The 19,595-nt window shown below is 40.8% G+C and overlaps 1 protein-coding gene across 1 annotated transcript in view; it reads left to right on the forward strand.

Annotated features, from left to right (window-relative positions):
- Positions 1 to 12,882, forward strand: part of TMEM163 (transmembrane protein 163) — a 262,708-nt gene extending 249,826 nt beyond the window's left edge. The window contains exons 7-8 of the mRNA XM_030209865.1: positions 3,336 to 3,477; positions 12,822 to 12,882. Coding sequence (XP_030065725.1) covers positions 3,336 to 3,477; positions 12,822 to 12,882 — 203 coding nt within the window. The remainder of the gene's footprint in view (positions 1 to 3,335; positions 3,478 to 12,821) is intronic.
- The last annotated feature ends 6,713 nt before the right edge of the window (positions 12,883 to 19,595 follow it).

Here is a 19,595-nt window from a genome sequence, read left to right on the forward strand (position 1 = left end):
TTTTCTTTTAAGTGATCTTATGGCAGGACACTGCACCTTGTTTTATATTTGAACAAACTTTCATGCTGATAAAATAGACTTTTTCTTTTTACGCAATGGGTTGTTTACTTTTAGGTAAGTGCAGACATTTGCCCTTAATGTATTTATTTCATTGGATTTTAGCTCACCTATTTCAGTAGTAGCTCAGGGGGTGTTTTACAAAGGTGCGTTGCTAGCATTTTTAGCATGTGTTAAACGCTAGAGATGCCTATAGGAATATATGGGCATCTCTAGCGTTTAGTGCATGCTTATGTTTAGTGTGTGCTAAAAACGCTAACGCACCTTTGTAAAACGGGCCCTCAATTATTTATTTAGGGGCTCTTTTATTAAAGTGTGATAGGTTTTACAGTTATCGCACATGTAACACAAAAATTAACATGCTCTGTGGTAAATGCTGGGGGTGTGGTCAGCATCTGCCCTGCATTTACCGCACAGGGATGACACTTACCTCACTACAGAGCAAGATAGCATAGTAGCAACTGTGCTACTTGCCCCTGCATGTAAAATGAAGCAGGGCCAGCATAATTCCTGGATACCAGTGACACTGTGGCTTGTGGTGAGGCAGTCCAGGGGCAGAGTCAGGGTGGACCCGGAAAGTATCTGGGTGCTGCCAGTTTTTAATGCTGGTACACAGATAACCAGCTGGGCAAGAAGGACCACCTAAAATGTAGTTTTAACTATGTCTGCTTAGTTATTTGAATACTGCCACTGAATTTTGGCGCACCTAGGTGACTTCAAGGAGCTGCCCATACCTGGATAAGGGCCCCACAAGGTTTCCCTATCCCCTGCCCGTTCCCCCAACCCCTTCCAACAGTCATAACAGTCTGATCACTAAAAACCAACCTGTTCAAAAAGGTATACCGCAATGATCGATCCTAAATTCCAGACTGGACAAAACTGAACCCTCGATACTTGATTGCTTAATTTACTCTGTCACCATTGAACTTTAACGCAATACCACTTTATTTCTCAGTCCGGAAATGAACTCTCTGTACCTGACTGCTTAAAGTACTCTGTCACTTACAAACGTTAATGCAATACCACTTTGTATTTCTCATTCTGGAAATAGCGATCGCCACTACGGCATAATGTAAGCCACATTGAGCCTGCAAAAAGGTGGGAAAATGTGGGATACAAATGCAACAAATAAATAAATAAGAGAAATAAATAGCAAGTCCTGGCACAGTGGTTCTCCCACCTCCCCAATCCTTCCCTTCATTTTCTTGCCCCCCCCCCCCCCGAAAGCATCCAATCACTACCCCACAGCCCCGATCACCACAAACTCATCCAAGCAACCTGGATCTCCATAACCCCCCCCCCCCCCCCCCAGCCTCAATAATCATGAACACCCCTGCCTTCGGAATAGACTCTACCAGCACAACTCAGGAACCCTGCCTCCTTTCACCCACCCTCCACTTCCGAAATTGAACAAATCGAATATATAGTAAATCTTATATCAGTAAATCTAATAAACATTGACCTTTCTTTCTAAGAGCTCTAAGCAGATGATAGATCGGGTATATAATGGTGCCTCACTATTCAATGTTTTATATTTGAATGCTTACTTTTCTCTGAAAGCAACAAGGAAGACCTCACAAGTTTTGGAATCATCTGTTGTTTTTTTTTACCAGCATATTATTTGGACAATAGAAAATCTCGGTCAATGACTTTATAGTCATCCCAATCTCTGTCTTTACATTTTGTGCTCTTTTATTTTCTATCTATATAGTCTTTACATTTCTTTTTTTTTACTATTAGTGAGGCATCAGGATGATCTGCAATGACTGTGAGGGGTGTGCTGGTAAATTTTTAACAACGGGCTCTCTCTGCGGGCATAGCCGGCCCTGAAATTTTGTGTGTGTGTATGGGGGGGGGGGGGGAATACATGTCTCTCTCTCCCCTCCCTTGTGCGGGCATGCTAGGCATACCTTTGCCGAGCCCACCAGCCAATAAATGGACTACCACCATTCTCTGCTGCTTGTTTCTGGCTCTGAGCAGCATGATGGAACCATCTTGCCAGAGGCGTATCTGAACTTTGGCGGTGGGGGGGCCAGAGCCACAGTGAGGGGGCACATTATAGCCCCCGCCGCCGTCATTGCGGCCCCCCCCGGCCACCACTGTCGACCCCCCCCCCCCCCGCTGCCATCACCTACCTTTGCTGGTGGGGGATGTCAGACTCCGAAACTGGATTCAGCAGCTTTGAACAGCACGGAGGACGAAGAAGAACTTAAAAGACCTCGGCTCGGCTGGTGGGGGTTGGGGTCCCCCGCCATCTGAAGGAATATTTTTAACGGCAGCGGCAGGAGGAAGCGGACCTCGGCTGGCGGGGGTTGGGGTCCCCCGCCAGCAAAGGTAGCCCACGGTGGGGGGAGGGTTGACGGCGGGAGGGGGGGCCAGGGTGAAATCTGTGGGGGCCCAGGCCCCCTTGGCCCCACGCAGATAAGCCCCTGCTTCTTGCATTTGCATGAAAAGTCTCAGCCTGATGCTCAGAGTCAGAAACAAGGAGCAGGGAGCAGCAGCAGCAGTCTATTTACTTGGCTGGTGGGGCCAGCATCACTGCCAGCAATGTAAAAGAGAATTCAGGAGGGGGCCCAAGCCCACATTTTGGGAGTCAGTTGTTAAAGTAGCCATGGGGAGGCCTACTTTAACAACCGGCTCCCAAAATTCTTAAAAACTTAACAAACAGCTCTCGCGAGCCCGTGAGAGCCCGCTCCAGCACACCACTGACTGTGATGGTAGGGCAAAGCTTTTTGCACAGCTTGGCGTTACAAATTCTGGGTGGCCAGCTAGAACTTCTAGTTGCAATGATGCTTGGTACTATCTCTAGCCACTCTTTGGAGGGGGAAGGGAGGAGGGAGGCATTGAGAAGCACTGTCTTCCCACTACTCTGAGCACCTCCCAGTTGAAGAAATGGATTTAGAATTAAATCATGGAAGCAGTGCTCAGCACAATCACAGAGTAATCAGGTCAATTTGTCTTTTCATTCTCTTAACACCAACTTGTGTTTGCACGTCCATATTACTAACACTGATTTGCTGTTACTGGCAGCAAATAGAAAGATACAGATGGGTTCTATAGAATCATTAAGACTTCTGGAAATTTTCCTCGTAATTTGGTGCAATTAGGTATGCTAAAAGCAGAATATAACGTGCATTAAATCAAATCAATTGTTTAAAAGGTTTGTTTGGTTTCTTTTTCCTTTGCCAATGACCTCAAAATTTCTTGGCATGTAAGGATGAGAAGAGTGTTATGTGAAAGATCATTCCTTTCTTAATAACTGTGCTTTCTTCCTCCAGGCTTTAACTCTCTTGTTGGTGGCGTGATGGGATTTTCTATTCTTCTGAGTGCAGAGGTCTACAAGCACAATGCTTCTGTCTGGTACCTTGACGGCAGTGTAGGGATATTAATTGGATTCACAATATTTGCATATGGGGTGAAGTAAGTTAAACTTTGCTATTTCTGTCTTGCTACTTTTCATTCATTTATCAACTTTTGTATTGGTATTGGCTGGAAGGGAAAATCAAGGAGGTAAATAGGTCAAAATTTTAGTTATCTGTTTAAAGAGAACAATTACTTATATTTCAGGAGGGTTTGATTAGTAATATCTTATTAAATCTTTCAGGTAAGTCTGAAAATGATAAAAGGATATATATATATATATATATATATATATATATATATATATATATATATATATATTTAATATTTGGGGGGAGGGGTATTACATTAACCTGTACTGTATAATATTTAAGGGCATGTGCTCAGAACATATTGCCAGGTATAAATAAAGTTTATTTAAAATACAGGTAATGCAATGACAGAAAGCAGTTTAGGGATTTTACACAAGGGAAATGTACCACAAGATAAATATTATTAGAAAGTGTAATTTATTAATTAGGCTGGCTTAATAATCCCTCACTTTGATTGAGGCTCAGTTGAATTCTTTCTGCTGCTGATTGGAGTGGTGAAGGAGGTCATTACTGGAAAAGAAGTCTTTTTGGCAGATTTGTTGAGAATAGAACCTGGCTTGTCCCAGAGACATTCAGCAAAGGTCCAGAGAGGTGCAGATCATCCAGCAGGCAGGGTCCAAGGAAGGACATAGGTCCAGAGAGATAAAGAGAAGAGAAGTTGGCTGACTGAGAGTGTTCTAGTTAAAAAAAAATAATTTCTTATTGGGCCATAGACTGAAGTCAGGTGGGGTTATTTATCCAATCAAAACTCAGGGATAGGTGGTAACTAGTTCTCTCCAGTTTTTGAGATGGAGATTTGGAAATGATTTAGCTGGTCATATGTTTAAACTATATCATAAGGGTTTCTGGCTGACCCTCTGCTGGTACTTGACAAGATTAGGTGGGTCATTGTCTGTGAGTTTCAGGTAGATGGGCCTTCCAGTCTCTGTGATTACAAGGTTAAGTCAGTCATTGTCTGTGAGTTTCAGGCAGATGGTCTGTCTTTTGTCAGGTCCATTCTCTTTGATTGTTAGTGAATAATTTCTCAGTATCCACTCAGCTAGTTCTATTGTTGTACTGGTATCAGTGGTCAGCTAGTTCTATTGTTACACTGGTCTTCAGGGGGATGGGGCCAGTTTCTGATACTGAACATGTTATTGATTTTGCTGGAAAACATATATATATATATATATTTTTTTTCCCAGCAAAATCAATAACTGAAAATCCCTCATATTATGCTACTAGTCTACAAAGTGAATACACTAGATTTCCCATCTCAGATATGCAAAACACAGTTTTGAAGTTTGAAGGGATAAGATAACACTGCTGCAAACTCGGTAACGGGTGAGCATGCCAGCAGGAGCACACACAGATATGTTCGATTTCAAATAAAAAGGCTGGTTGCATCATTGGACAAGACAACCAAGGAAAAGGTATGCACTTTTTGTAGCAGTATCTTTGACTATTGCAGCACAAATGAAAGATTTTTTTATTTTTGTTACATTTGTACCCCGCGCTTTCCCACTCATGGCAGGCTCAATGCCCAGAGTCACAAGGAGCTGCCTGTGCTGGGAATCGAACTCAGTTCCTCAGTTCCCCAGGACCAAAGTCCACCACCCAACAATGCAGTTGGAGCAGTGGCGTACCAAGGGGGGGTGGTGGGGGCGGTCCGCCCTGGGTGCACGCCACTGGGGGGTGCCGCGGCGTGCGCCTGCTCTGAGTTCGCTAAACGTCTTTGCTTGTTCGCTGCAGCTCCCTCTGCCCCAGAACAGGTTACTTCCTGTTCCAGGGTAGAGGGAGCTGCAGCGAATGAGCAAAGAAGTTTAGCGAACTCGGAGCAGGCGCACGCCGCGGCACCCCCCCCCCAGTGGCGTGCACCCGGGGGGGGGGGTGTCATTTCGCCAAAGGGGGGGAGGTGTAATTTAGTGGGGGGTGCGCTGCACCCGGGGGGGGGGGGGCGCATCGGCGCTCCGCCCCGGGTGCCATCCAGGCAAGGAACGCCACTGAGTTGGAGTCTGCAGTGAACTAAATTCAAGATACTCAGTCCCAGATACCTAGTGACAAATCAGAACATTTAAACCCTCAGAAATTCTGTAAGAAACTTGAATTTTCCATATTTCAAGCTAGTTTCACTAAAAATATGTTTTATAGATTCTTAAGAGAGGTACTTAAATATTCAGAAAATGGTTTGCCTCCTTTTCAAAGGCTTTTCTATATACCGGGCAATCAGAGAAAATCTCAGGAACCTAATAACTGTCTTTGTTATACATATCATTGGACAGCTTGGATGTTTCAGAGTTTTTTGGAACAGACAGTTGAAGTTAAGACTAGATCTACATTCTTGGTCTCATTTGTATTTTTACAAATAAGAAAGAGTTAAAGTTATGTTTTCAGGCTTCTCAACCTAACTTTCTGGGTGATTGGATACAAATCTTTCCAAAGTCTCAAGCTGGACACAGGAGAAGAGCAAAAAGCTTCTGGGAATACGTACTGAAGTATTATCATTGGGAGCTCGGTTCCAACTGCACTTTCCTTGTAAATGTGGTGTTTTCTTTAAAGATAAAACAGATAATTTTAGAAAATTTTGCGTGAGGTTGCAATCTTTGTTTGAAATTTCTTAAGCTGCCTTTAGTATCTGCAAAGGAGATGTTTGAAAAATATTTGTGGGACGTGTTAAGCGTTCCAGAAGCTAATTTTCCAACTTCAGTGCAAATGTATTTGCCTTCCAAGAAATGTGGATCACAAGACCTATATCAGAATGAGTTTGATTTGGAGGTGGATAGATTAGATGTTATAAATGTATTTGAGGCTTGGAATTCAGAGCAATGTACTCCAATGACATTAATAGTGACATTTGCTTTTTTTTCCTGATAGGGATTGCCTACTTGTGCTGTTTTTCAGGAATCCAGAAAAATTTATGAATACAATGATTCAAGTATTTTCCATTATTTATTTATTTATTGTGAACATTTATATCCCACATAATCCCACCAAGGCAGGCTCTATGTGGCTTACAATGACAAGAGAAACACAGAAGAGGAGGAAACAGTTTCAATTATTCTGCTTGGGGGTTTCACAGTGGGGGGGGGGGGGCAATATTTCTTTTGACATTCTCTTATAATTATATTGTACATTTTCAATTTGTTAAATATATATTTTTTAACCAGCTCATCTGACTGCTTTTTTGGCAGCAAGACAATTGGAGTTATACTGCTCATGCACTTAACATATGGAAACAAGCTATTGTGTGACAGAATAGCATGTATCTGCCTCTCCTTTGCAACTTACAGAGTCTGGTGTGACTTTGGAACTCTTGCCCAGCGCTATGGTCAAGTGGAAGGGAACAGTAAAGGCACAACTCCTGGCGCCTAGCCGATTGCCTCCACTGTAGCAGACCACTCTCGAGGGTTTCCAAGTGGCAGCTGGGTCTGAAGGTCCCATCTCTTCTGCCCCAGCACTGTCAGTATCTGCCTTTTAGCGGCAGTGAAGATTTCCTTGAGCCCTTTGAACCATATGGCACCCCAGGAACCCAGAAGAAGTCTAGTGGTTAGGGTGGTGGACTTTGGTCCTGGGGCACTGAGGAACTGAGTTGGATTCCCACTTCAGGCACAGGCAGCTCCTTGTGACTCTGGGCAAGTCACTTAACCCTCCATTGCCCCATGTAAGCCGCATTGAGCCTGCCATGAGTGGGAAAGCGCGGGGTACAAATGTAACAAAAATAAAAATAAATAAATAAATGTAGACTCAGGAAAATTCCCAGGTTCTCCTGAATTGGCCAGGAGTTCACCTCATGCTAAGTCCTCTCCTTAGGAAGGGGCCATCCCGACATGACCCCACACTCAGACCAACAGGCTCAATTATCTGTGAGTGAAGGGAGTGGAAGGAATGTACCCTCCAGTGGAATACAACTGGGGAGGATAGCTAGACCTGCCATTGTTACAATGAATGTACTCTGGGATGCTATACAAGGTCTGAATACCTCTTTTTTTGAGTGCTATTGAGAAAGTGAAGGATGATACAAAAGTTTTGCATGAAAAAGTTGCTTGACAAGCCCAGGAGTTTGACCAACAAACTAAGGTTGCATCTTTGGAACAAAGAGTTAAAGTAGTACAAGATTTTGGTGCAGTGACTGTGAAGGATAGGAAACTGGAATCTCTAGAGAACCTGCTAAGGAAGAACAATTTGTGTTGTTTTTAATTTTCCCAAATCTCCACTTATATCTGCAACGGACTTGGTGAGATGCTATTTAAAAGCGGTAACTCAAGATCCCAGAAGAGGCTCTTCCTCCGATTGTTAGAGCACAATATATTCCTGGGACATGAGGAAGAAAGGAGAATCCTGGACAGAATACTCCGGAGATGGACTTAACTGGTTTTCTTGAGTCTTCACTTGAAGTGGTAACTCAGAGACTCACCTTAAAGGTCACTTTTGAACTGGATCACAATAATGTATTGCATTTATATTTCCACACTATTAAACCTGCAGTTTATGGGGTTAAATATACATGTATTTCCTGACTTGTCTCGAGACACACAGAAGAGGCGCCAGGCTTTCTTGGCCTTCTGGCCAAGAGCAGTAGCTTTGGGGGCCACTTTTGTTTTGAAATTTCTTTGTGTATGTGTCGTAATTAAAGATGGTATAACATATAATTTATTTGAACCTAAACAGCTTTTGGAGTTTATAGTGGCTTAGGAGGAATGTGAGATTAATCAATCGTTTTCTTAGGGATTTGGTTTTCCACTGTTAATAGGGTAGGTTTGAATGGGCTTCGTGGAGGTAACATCATCTCTTTGTATTGAGTTTATCCTGACGCTTGTTTCCTGATCTTGAATCTAATATTGTGGTCTGTTGTATAGGATTTCCTTTCCTTGTATTACTTTTGAACAAAAGAACACAAGTGTTGCCATACTGGGACAGACCAAAGGTTCATCAAACCCAGTATCCTGTTTCTAACAGTGACCAATCCAGGTCACAAGTACCTGGCAAGATCCCAAAATAGTACAATACATGTTTTGCTGCTTATCCTAGACATAAGCAGTGGATTTTCTCAAGTCCATCTTAATAATGGCTTATGGACTTTTCTTTTAGGATGCTATCCAAACCTTTTTTAAACCCAGCTAAGCTAACTGCTTTTACCACATTCTCTGGCAATGAATTCCAGAGTTTATTTACTTTCCTATAATCTTTGCCTGTTTCTTATCATGGATATTTTTTTAAGTGATTGTAAACTGAAAACTATTAAAAATAAAAGTAAAGAAAAAATTAGTGTGTAACCACATTAAGGAGTTGTGTGGTAGTTTGCCTGCTTCAGTGTGTTAAACCATGTTACTGAATTTTGTAGAACTCTTGTGTTGGGGGCATGGTATAGGTGGAGAGTGGGTATGGAAGAGATAGCCAGCTAGTGGACCACTCTTAGTAGGTAGATAAATTACTGCTACTCGGAGAGGCAGAGGAGTGAATAGATGGATGGAGTGGACTTCAAAGGAAGAAAGCAGTGAGACTGAGGTGGAAGAAGAGGTTGAAATCTACAAGAGGGTGAAAGTAGTAGACCGACACCACCTCTTTGGCCAACAGGGCAAGGAGTATGGGAGAAAAGATAACCTCCATGGCATAGGGCCGTGACTGAAGCAGAGTCTTCAGGGCAAAGTCAATGATTCTTGTTCTGGAGTAGACTGTTTCTTAGACACCAGCAAATAATATATTCTGTTCAATTGAGGAGGTGTTTCAGTAGAGTATGTGTAAACGTCTTGAAGATATTTATAAAAATCTTCCTTGGGTGAGAAAGACGGTAACTGAGTAAAATTTAATAGGTGAATTTCCCTATTTAAATTTAATGGCTCCAAGGGAGATGTTAAAACTGTACTTCATGGAAATTCTTCAGATAAAAGAGGAGAACATACCTCCATTAGTACAAGTCTTCTATCTACCACCTAGGAATCAACAAACTTTGGAAAATCAGCCCCTTGATGTATCAGCTTTGTTAGAATCCTCAGTCACAGATCAAGAGGTACCAGCTACTTTGGTGGCTACGGTAGCTCTGTCACCGGACAAACTTTGGATATTAAAATTATTCTTTAAAAATCATGATAAAACTTTCAAGGGTTTAAAAATTAACGTATACCCCGATGTGTCGAGAGAGACACAGGGGTGCCAGAAAAAATGTCTCCAGAAGAAGCAGGAAACGATACAAATGGGAGCAACTTTCTTCTTAAAATTTCCATGCAGATGTTTAATTATCTAACGGTCTGAAAAATTTGTGTTTTATGATCCCTCTCAACTAGAAACTTTTATAACATCTAGAAGGATAGTTGGAATAACTTCTCCAACTAATAGTAATGTTTGAAATTTAAAATAGTGTCTAAATGACGTCTGTCTGCCAGTTGTAATGTGTTTTATTTTCCTGAAATCTTCAACTAATTGTACGTTTTGAACTTGGACTTAAATTGGTTTGAGGAGAATGTAGAAAATAATAGTTTTCCTTTTTGACAATGTAACCTCATTTTGCCAATTTTCTCATCAAGTTTATGCACTAAAAAATTTTTAATAGGTGAAGATTTAAAAATTTAGTATAATTTTCAAAGTTCACCATCTTCCTCTGAAACATTAAGTGACCTTGAATAAGAGATGTTTGAGAATTTTTTATTTGAATAACTTGGCCAGTTAAGTCCTCTAACTTTCCTCCATAAACTTATAATGTTTCTTCAAACTGCTGAATCTCGATGGCATTCTCAGCCACCAAAGGAAGAACTGAGGAACATACCTTATAAATGGAGTCAGAGTCAAGAGTTACCTCTGTTGGCTTAACCAGGAGAGAGATGACCAACTTCTCTCCTGGACCTGCCTTGCCTGATCCATTCTCAGCTAGCATTGCTATCAGGCTGGGAGATGGTAAAGACTCCAAGGAGTTATTTTTTTTTTAAATATGTTCTACAGCTTAAATATTTCTTTCTATTTTAAAATAAAATAAAGCAAAGGTAACCCTTTTGTACAAATACTTGCCTAGATTGGTCTCTTTCCTTATACTTAGCAACCTGAGAGAGATATAGAGTGGCCTTTTAGAAACAACAGCCAAACATGATTTGAGATGTTCAGGTCTGGACATCTACACCTAGACAAATATTTCAGAAAAGGGTCTGCTAACAAAGACCTCTTTCTCATATACATGTCTGCATGGACATTCCTGCAGGAGGATGTCCAGACACTGCACCCGTTTTACAAAGGAGATGACCATAAAATAGTCACCCATAACCCTGTCACAGACTCATCAGATTCGGCACTGCGACATTGATGTGGGCATTTTTAAACGATGTTGCAGTGTCAAACACTGCACATCCCAAATCAATACTTCCCAACACCCTCTGCCCCTGATCAATACTTCCCAACAAACTACTCCCCCCACATGACCCTCCAGCCACTCCTAAAATTCATCCAAGGGTCCTCAATGGTGGAGCAATGATCCAGGACAAAAATGGTTCCTTCTGTTCCAGTCCCATGTGGCTCTGGCTGTCAAAACAGTAACACTGACCACTAGTGGGTGCACTACTACCACTAGGGTAATAAAAAGAAATCATTGCATTACTGTTTTGAGCTGAAACACTCAATGTTTGGCTACCATTAACTTGCCATTTGGGATCCTCTATGTATCTCTCAATTTTTTTAAATTCCATCATCAGCTTTGTTTCCAAAGTCTTCTCCAGAAAGGCATTCCAGACATGCTCTTCTCTAAACTCATAGGCAGTAGAATAATGTGGGCTATGGGGAAGGTCTGGAGACAGCATTGCTTTATCTTTCCAGCTTTTCACACGTGCTCCGTCATTTATTTTCTCTGAATGCCCAGTTTTCATTTTAGTATGAAATTATTATTTAGAAGTTATTAAATGTTTCATTGCTCCTTTTTACGATCATTGGTCTATGCTCCTTGTCCTTTGTTTCCATCTTTTTTAAAATTCAGATTTTAGCTGAAAACCTGAATCATGCGCTGGGTTATACAATATTGGTGCTATCTTACAATTTTACCTTCCATTCCTGAAGGTGACTAATACTGCTGCAATTTTGTAAAGATCATCTCTCTCTAAAGATAGGATCAATAGCATGTGCTGTATTCTCATTTAAGGCTGGATTTATCAAGGTCATTTCCCTTAATGAATCATGTCCATGAAGGGCAATTATATAACTGGGTGCCGGTATGTATGTGATCCTTGTACACATTAATGCATGGAAAAGTTCAAAATGCCAGCAGAAGGCCTAAGTGCTATTCTGTAAGGGAGTGCATAAGTGCAAGGGGGCAAATACATGGCAAAGCATGGGCGTGACATGGGCAGGGCTCCCACTTGCACATGTAACTTAGAGAATACTGTAAAGCAGTGATTTCCAAACTTGGTCCTTGAGGCACCCCAGCCAGTCAGGTTTTTAGGATATCCACAATGAATATTAATGCGAGAGATTTGCATGCCTTGCTTCCACTACATGCAAATCTCTCATTTGAATTTTCATTGTAGGTATCCTGAAAACCTGACTGGCTGAGTGTCTCCAGGACCATTGGGAACCACTGCTGTAAAGTATGCTCATCCTTGCTGCTTGTAGGCCCCTGAACTTATGTCAGGTTTATGGCTGATATTACTCTGGGTGCATAAATGTAAGGCTTACCCATACTGAATTACACTTGAATTCTATAATAGGCACCCAGACACGTTTATAGAATAAGCTCTCACAGGGATGGACTGACCATTCCCGCACCCAGGCAGTGCCCGAGGGCCCAGAGGCTCTGCCTGGATGCCCAGTGTGCCACTGGTAATCTAGTAGCCTCAGTGTGTCTCATCCCGCTGGGCTGACACTATTCCCCCCACCCGGCACCACCGTATTTTAAAAATGGTGGCTGAGACTCCCTGTGGAAGTCTCACAAGACTGTCGAGACCCATGAGACTACCGTGGGAAGTCTCAGCCGCCATTTTGAAAACATGGTGGCGCCAGGTGGGGGAATAGCGCCAGGTAGGTCCGGGACAGCAGGGGCAACAGCTGCGGTGGCAGGAAGGGTGTTGGGTAGGGGCCGGGGGGGGGGGGCAGAACACCCTCAGTCTGCCCCTGAGCTCTCATCATGCACCATTGGGTGGCCTGCTAACAGAATTTCCCCTTTAGTGTTAAGATCATAAAGATTTGCTAATTGTTCTATTGAATTAATTAATTCAATTCTCATCTACCCATATATCAACCATACCGCAAGTAGCTGTAATAAAAACATAGGCACTCATGAGTGGATGAGCTGTATGGTCTTTATCTACCACCATATTCTGTCTGTTCATTTTATTGATATACACAATTTCATTTTGTTTTCAGATTGTTAATGGATATGGTTCCTCGTGTCCGGCAAACACGCCACTATGAAATGTTTGAATGAAACAGGAAGAGAGGACTGGCTTTCTACACCCCGTCATTTTTTTTAAAGGGACTGTAAGAGTATACAGTAAACATAATCTAAGCAAGTGGTGCCAATAATATTTCATTGAAAATGCAGTTATGATCCTTCAATTTTGTTTGTATGTTTTAATGGAAAGTGTTATCTGTGAAGAAATGCTAAATAGGTGTCCTACTTACAACTCAGCTAAAGAGCAGACTGTGCTCCAGAAATTGTAAATCACTCTAAACATGCAGACAATTTGTAAGCTTAAGTAGCTGAATTCCAGTGTAAAAATATTTGCAATCATGCAATCAACTTTTTTGGGTAAGATATGGACACACAAGAGGGGAAAGCAATTTTGGCCAAAGTTCCTCAGATAGGTGCCGCCAAACCGAATACTAATACAGCTGCCTTTTAGAAGCTTTTTATGAATGTTGTAATCTTAAGCATTGAAATCAGTTTTCAGCCCTGGCCCTTGAACCTTCAAACACAGTCTTATAGAACAAAAAATAAAAGAGCACAAGAAATAATGAATCTGCAAAGGATAACTTTCTGTCCTGTAACGCCTTTGAGCTGTTAAGCAGAATTCCTATAAAAAGCACAGGATAATCTCAAAATGTTGAAAGGAAAAAGGCACAAGACCATTCCCTTGAGGCAATAGCTACTGTATTCGTCTATTGAAAACATTGACCTTTGATAGTCTTCTCCAAAGAAAAGTAGCACAAACGTACAAGGCAATAGCTTAAACAATCCTTATGGGTCAATATTCAATGGCGTGGTCACTGCTTACGTATAGTTGGATGACTGATCTGGCTATCTTTAAGCAGAATTTCAGCAAACGTATCAGTTTGGATCAAACTACTGAACAATTATATACAGATGCAGCCCTAGTTAAATGGATGAGGTTAACCATAGAGCACTGAATATTGGTATTATCTGGCAACGGTGTGGCCCATTCCCAAAACACCTCTTCCTAAATGGAAAACCTCTGGGCAGATATCAAATGTCCAGGCACAAGTTATGTGTTCTCCTGCCACAAATAAAAACAAGATTTATGTGGTTAACTCCAAAGTTAACTGCCTGACATCATTTTGAATACTGGCCTTTGCTTGTTCTCTTGAACATCTTGACCTTTAAAGAGGTTATGCCACAAAATGCAGCAGCACAAGACGTTACAGTTTTAAATATTAGAAAACATTTTTAATTTCCTACTATTTTGTTAATTCTAATGTACTTACATTATTGATTGAAAAAATAAACAGCTATATTTTTTCGTATTTCCAAGGCAATACATACATAGCTTTGCATGGATCAATCAAGCACACAGATGTACATAACGAAGCCAAATGAAAAATATACGTAAAAAAACAATTACCTCTGGTTTTCAGAAGTATGTGAATGTCAGTATCTTATTTGTATTATATGAATGTAGAACATGTGAATTTATAACTATTAACACTAGTGATGGTTTACAACTCATGGTGAGCTACAGTCTGATTTTTGTTGGTTCCATTTAGGTTATTCCACAAAAAATACAGAACAAGATGAAACTGTCTTCTTCCCCACATAAGATCTTCTTATGTACCTGTTAAATCTCTAATTATAACTGAACAAAATGTAAAGTCAAATCAATAAAACATGTCTTACCTATTTTGTACAGCATCAACATTTTAAAAATATTTCCTGAATGTGATATAGGATGAGAAAAGACTTCATGAGCAGCAGTCCATTAAATTACATGCTTTGGCTCTCGACTTTTCCTTTCAGAATAATTTTACCTGTTCTTCTTGGTTACTAGCCGTGTATTAAGCCGAGTTAAAACTGACCATTGACATTTGTTAATAACTGATTTTGACCTGGATGTAATATGTTGTAAAACACTGTCCTTAAGGCCCGGGGTACTAAAGAGCATTAAGGGCCTTATTTTATAAAGGTTGTGCTCCTAAATTTATGCTCCAAAATAGATTATGATCCTAATTTAGGAGCATATAATAAATTATGCTCATAAATTAGCAGCATAAATTTAGTAGCATAAACTTTATAGAATAAGGCCCTAAGTGCCTGACTTATAGAATAAGGGCAGTTGCATGCACAACTTAATTTAATAATTGGCTGTTACTTATTAGCTTAAATAGGTGTTAATTGGCTAGTCACTATTCTAGAAGCATGACTATGGGAGGAGCATGGGCGGGTCAGCAGCATGACCTGCCAGATCGCCAAAACAAAATGGAACTTCTGTAATACCAAGGGTAAAATATGTTCAGGAGCAGTCAAAATTAATAGTATGTCATCTGCAAATGTTACGAATGCGAATCTCCATGCAGCCTATTTTTAACTCCTGAGATGGTGGGCTCTGTGTTCAAGTCTTGCAAAAAAAAAAAAAGGTTCCAAATAAAATAAAAGGGGGAAGGGGCCAGAGGGCAACCTTGTTGCACTCCTCTTTTTATTGAAAATGTAGGGGACATCATACCATTAACCAAAACAGCAGCCTGGGATCCATTATAAAGAGCATGGACTGCATCCAAATAAAACCTTTGGAATCTAAAATGCTCCAACGTTTATGGCCAGGACATCAAATCAAATGCTTTTTCAGCATCACAACTCATAATAAGAACCAAGATTTTGTTGTCCAAGCAATATTCCCAGGCTGCTAGCAACTTATATATATTATATACCACATAACAGCAGCGCATAAAGCCCACCTGATCACCATTTATCAATCTGGGTAACATATCCCCCAGACAAAAAGCTAACACCTTAGCAAAGATTTTTAAATCTATATTATGTACAGAAATTGGCTGATAGGAGGAAACCGAAGTTCGGTCCTTCCCAGGCTTAAGAATTAAAGTGGCAAGTGTCTGCTTCGCTTCTACAGGGAAGGCACCATGGACCACCACTAGCTGAAAATACGCCTCTAATAACTTACTAACCCCCCCTGTTTACTAAACCGCGCTAGCAGCTGCTGTGCGCTAATGCCAATACAGCCCATTCACTTTGAATGGGCTGTGTCCCATTGCCAAGTGACTTAGTAAACGGTGGTTAAGTCTGTTCCCCAAGAGATGGTAGAATTTTCCGGAAAACCCATCTGGTCCTGCAGTTTTATGTAATTTCAATGATCAAATCACAGCTTGAATTTCAGATTTGATAATTGGACTGTTTAAGAATTGACGCTCCTCCTCCAATATTCATGCTTTCATTAAACTGCAACAATAATAGTGTCACAAAGAACCAGTCATATAAATTCAAGATGTCAGGTATTGAGTTATAATCTGTCCTATATATAGGATGGTGGCTTTTTTTTTTTTTTTGGACACATGTCCAGTTCAAGGTTTCTGTGTGTGGTAGAGATGGAAGCAAGATGGGGCAGCAAAATTCATGCTGGCATCTTATTTACTTATCATGCTGACATATGTTTGTATGCTTTTATTAAAAACTTGATATACTGCTCAACTTTAAGCTGATCTAAGCGGTTTACAATAAACAAGTATAATATAATATAAAAGAACTCCATTAAATTTTAAGGAAAGCCTAGAACATTCACTCAAGAAATCACTCATTCAAAAAATACAATCTAGAATCAGTGAGTGTCTTTGTGAAGTCATATATTTTGAAAAATAGAAATTCTGGTTCTCCCTGACGCAGCTCAAGCAAAAAAAGGTCAGTGTTGGGGACCTATTATTCTTTTCATCTTGAGCTTTAAACCATTTCATTGTTGAGAGAAGCCTTAAGTTGAAGTGTTGCACCATTTCCAGAAGCGTACAAGCACCAAAGATAAGTACTCATTTATACTTTTCGTGAACCACTGTTTGTGCGTTTTTTATATTTTTCACAATTTTTTTTAGTTGAATTAAACATTTATTGATTGTCTTTGTGCAGTGATTAAAATATATGGTGAAATTGTAGGCAATTTCCAACCTCCTGTGAGGTTGTTACCCTCACTTGGTATCAGCACAACCAAACATTTTCCATAAGCTCCGAGGATAATTTCTACTGAGAGAGGAAGTTTATATCTCGTTGTGGATACATTGCTTTTTCTCGCTTGTCTAACTTTGGTTCCCCTTTATCATTGAGTGATTCTCAATAGAAGTCATGGCAAAACTATCCTTATTCCACTTTCAGCATTTTGAAAATGGCTCAATGGCATCAAAATTTATTGTCATTCTACCTCATCATTAGAACTATATGTGAAAAGTCAAACTGGGCATCAAAGCTTCCTCGTGCCCATTTGCTAATGTCTTTCACGGAAGACAATGCGCATTCTTGATTGCGATTCAATCTCTTGTATTGTTCCTTTGGCAGTAATTGACATTGCAGAGATTGTGGCCAACAGATTGCAACTTGTAAAAAAAAAAATATTGAAATATAGTGTATAGTTAAATCTGTCAGAAGGTTGAATGACATCCAAAAAAGATCACACAGGTGCCAAGAGACAATGCTGTCTGTTCAGCAAGACCTTCTTTTTTGCCACAATATATAACTGGAACTTGAAGCAATAGCCTTCACTTGAGCACAGAGTCCAATATTTGTAGCCAAATCGTATTGGTTTTTCTCATATAAATTATTTTAGGCTATGACGACCATAGTAACAATTATTTCATCGTTTGAAAGGTTCTTTGAAAAAATTCCAAATTTAGAAATGTTTGAATGCTCAGTCGTTAAGTATACTGAGGTACAGTGCTGTTATCAGGGAAATGCAGTAATGACTTCAATTTTAATGTCACGATTCCTGGGCATCAGATTTTACCAGTCTCTTTTCAATGGCAGGTGTGTATGGAGAAAGACACAATCCCCTGGATTCTATTTATGGCACCTGGAAATCCATGCGGAAACTGAAGTGCATTCTATAACAATGCGTATAACTTAATTGGTTAACTAATCAGTGCTGTTAATTTGGTGTTAACAAGTAATTATAAGCACTAATTGGCATTGAGATTTACACGCACAACTTGCTAAGTATTCTATAACATGGTGTGCCTAAAGTCTATGTTGCATAGTTGAAAAGTGGGTGTTGCCATGGGCAGGGCATAGGCGTTTCTAAAATCCATGTGCATTATTATAGAATACACCTGATCCAAAGTCAAAAAAGTATGGAACAAGCACATAGAATCTTTGAGGGAGAGGAAGGTATAGTCAATTATATGGAAGGGCAGACCAGATAGGCCACATGGGACTAAATTCTGTATATGGCGCTGAAAAAATCAGCTCAAAAATGAAATGAGCGCTATGTGCTCTTCTATAAGCGGTGCTCTGAATTGGGTGCTGTTTATAGTATTTGGCGCCAGGATCCGTGCCCAATTTTGGGCGTGAATATTCACCAATTAAAACCTGGTGTAAATCCTCATGCCTAAATTAGGCGATCTGCCCAATTCTGTAAACACACAAATTCCAGGTACGCCCCTGACCTGCCCATACCCCTCCCATGGCCACACCCTATTTTGATCTGCATACACAAATTTACATGCGCATTTCCATAGAATAGCAAACAGGAATGTAAATTTTAATTGCCAGTGCCAATAATTGATTAGCACCCAATTATTGGTGCAAATTAGCTCATTATGCAATTAAATTGTGCATGGGCCCAAATCTGCACCATATATAGAATTAGAGGGATGGTCTTTATCTGCCCTCATTTTCTCTGTTTCTACTATTGCCAAGTGGATGCACCACTGTTATTCCTCCAACAAGGGACTGTGATCTGATGACAACTAGATACATAGCTCCCCCATTTGTTGGTTTCTCCATAAAGCTGTTACTGAGCACTAAAACTAGCTCACTCCTCAAGTCACTTCACTGGCTCCCTGTCCGCTTCCGTATACAGTTCAAACTCCAATTACTGACCTTTAAATGCATCCACTCTATGACCTCCCTCACTACCTCTCCTCTCTCATCTCTCCCTACATTCCTCCCCGTGAACTCCGCTCTCTGAACAAATCTCTCGTCATCCCCTTTCTCCTCCACCGCTAACTCCAGACTTAGTTCCTTTTATCTTGCGGCACCTTATGCCTGGAACCGTCTTTCCGAACCCATACGTCTAGCTCCGTCTCTACCTGTTTTTAAATCTATGCTGAAGGCTCAGCTTTTCACTACTGCCTTTGGCTCCTAACCGCTACTCATTTGCCCTCCTCCCCTGTTCCTCTTTACCCTGTAATTTCCTTGCCCGTAATGTCTTGTCTGCCTGTTTTACCTAGATTGTAAGCTCTTTGAGCAGGGACTGTCTCTATGTCAAATGTACAGCACTGCGTGCATCTGGTAGCGCTATATAAATGCTATTAGTAGTAGTAGTAAAACAGTAAAAGAAAACCTGTCTAGAAATGGAGCAACATAGGCTTTCTATATGGCCATAATTATCAGATATATTTGCTCCTGAAATAAGATGATTTCTCGAGGGACATCCTCAATTCAGATGGCTGGCCAGCAAGTAGGTGAGAAATGTGATAATGGTAAAACCAGAGGCCTATTAGGAATATTTAGCCTTAATTCTTTTAGAGGCCCTTTTATTAAGCCACGTAAGCGCCTACACGTGCCCAACTCTGAGTTACCACCCGGCTACCGCGTGGCCCTTGCAGTAATTTCATTTTTGGCTCACGTCCGCTACGTGCGTCCGAAAAATATTTTTTATTTTCTGGCACATATCAGCTACGCAGGCCAAGTGGCAGTTGATGCGCGCAGGTCATTACCGCCCAGTTACTGCATGAAACTTTACCGCTAGGTCA

Source organism: Microcaecilia unicolor, chromosome 7 (assembly GCF_901765095.1).
Source record: "Microcaecilia unicolor chromosome 7, aMicUni1.1, whole genome shotgun sequence".
Classification (NCBI taxonomy): domain Eukaryota; kingdom Metazoa; phylum Chordata; class Amphibia; order Gymnophiona; family Siphonopidae; genus Microcaecilia; species Microcaecilia unicolor.